This window comes from Orycteropus afer, unplaced genomic scaffold (assembly GCF_000298275.1).
Source record: "Orycteropus afer afer isolate SDZICR_OR568_19922 unplaced genomic scaffold, OryAfe1.0 scaffold00048, whole genome shotgun sequence".
Classification (NCBI taxonomy): Eukaryota; Metazoa; Chordata; class Mammalia; order Tubulidentata; family Orycteropodidae; genus Orycteropus; species Orycteropus afer.
In genome coordinates, this window is record NW_006921635.1 from 3,667,669 (window position 1) to 3,672,607 (window position 4,939).

Consider the following 4,939-nt stretch of genomic DNA (forward strand, 5'->3'; position numbering starts at 1 on the left):
GGGCACCAAGGTGTCCGGGTTTTCAGTTCTCACTGGAAAGGGTTTTTTTATTATCTGGGCAGTAGGTGGACTCCTGGATCAAGGGAGAAAATAAAGAGCCTTACTGGGGAGCTGGCGAAGTCTAAAGCCTGAATCATCTGGTGTCAACGCTGAAGTCCTGGGTTGACGCTTGGACTGTGATGGGATAAGAACGAGCCCCTTGCCCTGGAGGTACCTCCAACTCATGGGGACTCCATGTGTCAGAGAACTGCAGTCCATAGAGTTATCAATGGCTGATTCTCATTGGATCAATGAGATTGAATCAATGGCTGGCAGACTGCCAGGCCTTTTCTTCTGTGGTACCTTGGGATGGGCAGGTGCGCCAGCCTTTTGGTCGGTAGCGGAGCACCATTAACTCGCCCCGGCCAGGGACGTGGTCCGGGAAGAGAATGTCACGCTGAACCACTAAGGGGTGGAGGGCGGCGTCTGGGGTGATTTCAGAGAAACGTGTTTCCACAGCGATAAAGCCAGAAGGTAAACACTCCACGAATCTGAGGCAGGGGTTCTCGGTGCTTTGCAATTTTTCTGGAAGTTTGAGGTTGTCAGAATAAAGTGACCAAACTTTTTAAAAACCCACCTTCATTCCAGCCCAGCCTCCAAGTTCTGGCCCAGTGGGTGCTGGGAATGGCCCGGGCCTCAAGATTCTTGAACTCTCCCCAGGTGCCTCTGACCGCAGCCAGTGCCCAGGGGAACCCGGGATGGCAGGTGGCTCCTTGCGCAATCTCCGCCCCACCCCCAGTGCTGGCCCGAATGGACTCGGGGAGTTCAGCCGTTCCCCAGCTGAGGGAAGCCAAGGCTTCGGCTGGTGTTACCTAGGCATAGCTGTTGATGGCAGTGACCTGGGCCGTCCCAGCCCTGTGGGTTCAAGTGGGGAGCAGCAGAACTGAACTCAAGCAGTTTGGCTCCAAGTCTGCGCTTTAACCCAGGGGTCAGGCGGGGCAGCATCCCCGTCATGGCGACCAGGTCTCCCCAGCGCATCTCACCCCATCATCAGGCCCAGTTCACTCGGCTCTGACTACATGGCTTTCGTTTTTGCAATCTGCCACCACCCAGGACCATTTATCCAGACACAACAGCCCCCCACCCCCACCCCCCATCAGAGTGCAGGCCGGGGGCTTTGGGAGAGCTGGTGGAGGGGGTGTCTCCCCCAACCCCCAGGTGCCCTTTGGTTCCAGGACAGGAAGACTATGACCGGCTGCGACCCCTGTCCTACCAGAACACCCACCTCGTGCTCATCTGCTATGATGTCATGAACCCCACCAGCTACGACAACGTCCTCATCAAGGTGAGGCCCACCTTCCGGGGCGGGGGCTGACCTCAGCCCCCGCCCTCAGCCCTGATGCCCCACCCTCTCCATCACAGTGGTTCCCCGAGGTGACGCACTTCTGCCCACGGACCCCCATGGTGCTCATCGGCTGCAAGACAGACCTGAGGAAGGACAAGGAACAGCTGCGGAAACTGCGGGCCGCACAGCTGGAGCCCATCACCTACACACAGGTGGGTGGGCCAGACCCTGCAGCACCCCCCACACCACACCCCTGCTCCTCCAGCAGCGGGCACAGCCACAGTCAAAAAGGCTCACCGGCCTCCAGCCTCTACCACTGGGGCCTTAGGGACCTGGAGCAAACAGGATTCTAAGAACTTAAAATGACTAAGAATGTTGATAACCTGCTGGACTGAACCCTTCAAGTGGCTTCCTTCATTTGTAACTCCAAAGCGGGTACTATTAGCCCCACCCTCACCCGGCATTGCGCAGGGGAGAAATGGAGGCCCAGAGAGGTTCAGCAGCTTGCCCAGGGACACACAGCTCCTCTGTGTGGCAGCATGCAGCCCAGGCCCCCGACCCTACAACCACCACCCTGTCCTGACTGTCCAAGGGACTAGAGTGGCGGGTCGGGCTTCAAAATTAGAAATATGCTCACAGCAGCTCCAAACTCTGTGACTTTTTGGTCGAGGCATGGGAGAACCGATAGAATATTTCCTCATAAATATGTGTATATAAAGGAAAATTAAGCAAATTTCATGAAAAGGACTACACGTGAATAAAGATAAGTGCATTTTTTAAAGTTTTTTCATTCTGCTACCAAGCTCAGATGCCTTCATTGTACTTTGAGAAGACAGAGGATCTAGGGAAGCCCTTTCTGTCTTGAAGCTTTCAGTCTTCTCATAGGCCCAGATGGGACAGCGCACCCCGCTTCTGAGTATTCAGCCTGAAGCTGGAGAGTGGTGGGTGGAGGCCAGGATGCCCTTCTCCCAACAGCCCCAGCCCCCAGCCCAGCCCCCACCACACACCCTCCCTACGCATCCTCACACATTGGGGAGGCCCTGGCCAAGCCCCCAAAGCCAGCCCTGCACAGGGTTTGCTCAGGAGGCCCCCAGGACCTCCTGCTCCAGACCTGGCTAATGCTGGTGCCTCCTACCTAGGGCCAGAGCGCCTGCGAGCAGATCCGCGCCGTGCTCTACCTGGAGTGTTCCGCCAAGTTCCGGGAGAACGTGGAGGACGTCTTCCGAGAGGCCGCCAAGGTTGCCCTCAGTGCTCTGAAGAAAGCCCAGCGACAGAAACAGCGCCGGCTCTGCCAGCTGCTCTGACCCAGGACCCTGGCGCCAGGCCGCAGGGCCCTTCGAGGCTGGACGGACAGGGCCCAGGCGCTCAGGCCCACACCACTTGGAGACTCTTTACTGCGCTCCTATCGCAGGGTACTCGGAGTTGGGCGTCTCCAGCACCTGGTGTCTGGGGCCTGTGGCTGAACTGGATCATTCTGGAACTTTTTCCTTTCCCATTTGGGGCTTCTGACCACGAACTTGCCTCTAAGCTCACCCTGAAGCCGTGGCGCCGTGGTGAACAAGGGTGTTGGGTTCACCACCTCTGTGCCTGGGAGCCACGTTCTGCAGGCCTGGGCCGACCATTTGTCCCCAGGACTCAAGAGTGCTCTAATCATGGCTTCCACCAGCCATGCTCTTTCCCCTCTTTGCACACCCAGTTTATGCTTGAAATTAAAACTATGTCTGGTACACGGGAGAACGTGACAGGGTTCCCCTGGGCTCCGGAGATAGGCACAGCTGTATCCTCCGTGGCTTCCTTCCTTCCCCCAGGAATTCGGGGGCCCTGGTGGGGCCATGGAATGGGGCCTATCGGGAGAACACAGGCCACAGCCCCGGATGTGGGGCCAGTACCACTTCCGCCTTCCCCTCTTCCTGACCCATTATGGCAGACCCGGCCTTCAACTCAGCCACCATTTCAGACCTGGACACATGGACTCAAAGGAGAGAGAAAACCATCCTTCCAATGGCAAAAAAATATACCCTTTGACCCCAACCTGACCCCTGCTCCAGGAGTCCTTACCACCAACCCCCACTGTCAGAAAACCGAGGTGTGAAACGTGCCATCCGTCTCTACTGACACAGGTCATCCTCAGTGCAGTGGATTGTAGTTGACAGAACGGGGCTGTCCTTTGGCCCTCAGCCTCCTTGTGCCACAGTGTGGGGTGAAGCCACCCTGGCCACCTGCAGAAATGGACAAGGTCCACCCTCCCTGACCAGGAATACTACCTATGATGTGACCATGGCTCCTCCACATTGCACCTGCCCCCCTTGCCCAGTGCTGCGTCCCCCACTAAGCTGGACCTTCTCTGAAACCAGGCTGCCAGGCAAGGAGACTTATGAAATGTGGCCACCTCACCCCCAACCTAAGTTCCTAAGGCTCTGCCACGCTCGGGGGAGTCAACAGACGAGTCGGACCAAGGACTTCTTATTCTAGCAGAACCCAAAGTCTTGTGTGCACATGATGGTCTAGGGCAGGGGTCAGCAAACTACGACCTGTGGGGCAAATGTGGCTACTGCCAGTTCTTGTGAATAAAGTTTTATTGGGACATAGCCACGCCCATACATTTCTGTATTGTCGGGCTGCCCTCACTCAATAATTGCATAGTTGCAACAGAGACCGTATGGCTTGCAAAGCCTAAAATATTTAGTGCGTGGCCCTTTTCAGAAAGCTTGCTGACTTCCAGTCTAAGGCAAACCCAGGTTCCCAAAGGGACAGATGGCAAGGCCCAAACAGTACAGGAGCAGCATAAAAGGCAGCGGCAGGGCCTGCGGCGAACTGGGAAGGCTGGCCTGACCCTGGCCAAACGCGTCCTGCACGAGTGCCGCTACAGCTTTACATTTTTCCAGTGAGGTTTTTTTTTTTGAGGGGGGGGGGAGTAGAAATTGGGTTTTTATGCAGAATCTCACCAAGTGAGAGGGTTAAGAGGAGGGAGGAGCTCTTACTTTAAAAATGTAACTAAAACAATTTTTTAAAATCCAGTTGAGGCAAACAAAGCGAAGCTGTGGATATCAGCTGTGAACTCAGATGTGTGTGGATTTCTAGGGAAATGTGTAAGGGTTGCCAAGGCCTAGGAGATGCAACGGAACATTCAGCTGACCCTATCAGCGTCTCCACCCTCACCATCCATAGAGAATCTAACGGCAGGTCACCAGACCTTCCCTGGCCTCAGAGTATGGCCTCTTGAGGGTGGGCCCTGCTCATGACCCCAAAACTCTGGAACATTCTGGAGGGAAGTGGAGGACAGATGACCTCCATGATGGCTTAAATCCATCAGGCTGAGTACTGGTCCCGGTCCCTGAGTACTTGCTCCAAGCGTTTGAGGAGGTGGGGTGAGGGTCGGGAAACCCAAGCGTCAGAACCCTCAGTCACTCCAAGCCAGCAGCAGAGCACTCTCTGGTGGTGGCCCTCAGTAGGAAACTCATCGCGTGGGTACGAGAAACCAAGCCCTCCAGACCTCAGGAGGCAGGCCCCCTTTCTCTGCTAACAGCAGGGAGACTGAGGGAGCAAAAAGAGCAAGAGGCAAGACAGTGGTTGTCAGAACTTAAATACCCCCCACTCCCGCAGCGGGAGCTTACA

General features: G+C 56.0%; 1 protein-coding gene across 1 annotated transcript in view; it reads left to right on the plus strand.

Annotated features, from left to right (window-relative positions):
* The window catches only part of RHOF (ras homolog family member F, filopodia associated), an 11,179-nt gene extending 8,551 nt beyond the window's left edge, over positions 1-2,628 (plus strand). Inside the window, exons 3-5 of the mRNA XM_007938149.2 lie at positions 1,215-1,324; positions 1,402-1,536; positions 2,464-2,628. Coding sequence (XP_007936340.1) covers positions 1,215-1,324; positions 1,402-1,536; positions 2,464-2,628 — 410 coding nt within the window. The remainder of the gene's footprint in view (positions 1-1,214; positions 1,325-1,401; positions 1,537-2,463) is intronic.
* The last annotated feature ends 2,311 nt before the right edge of the window (positions 2,629-4,939 follow it).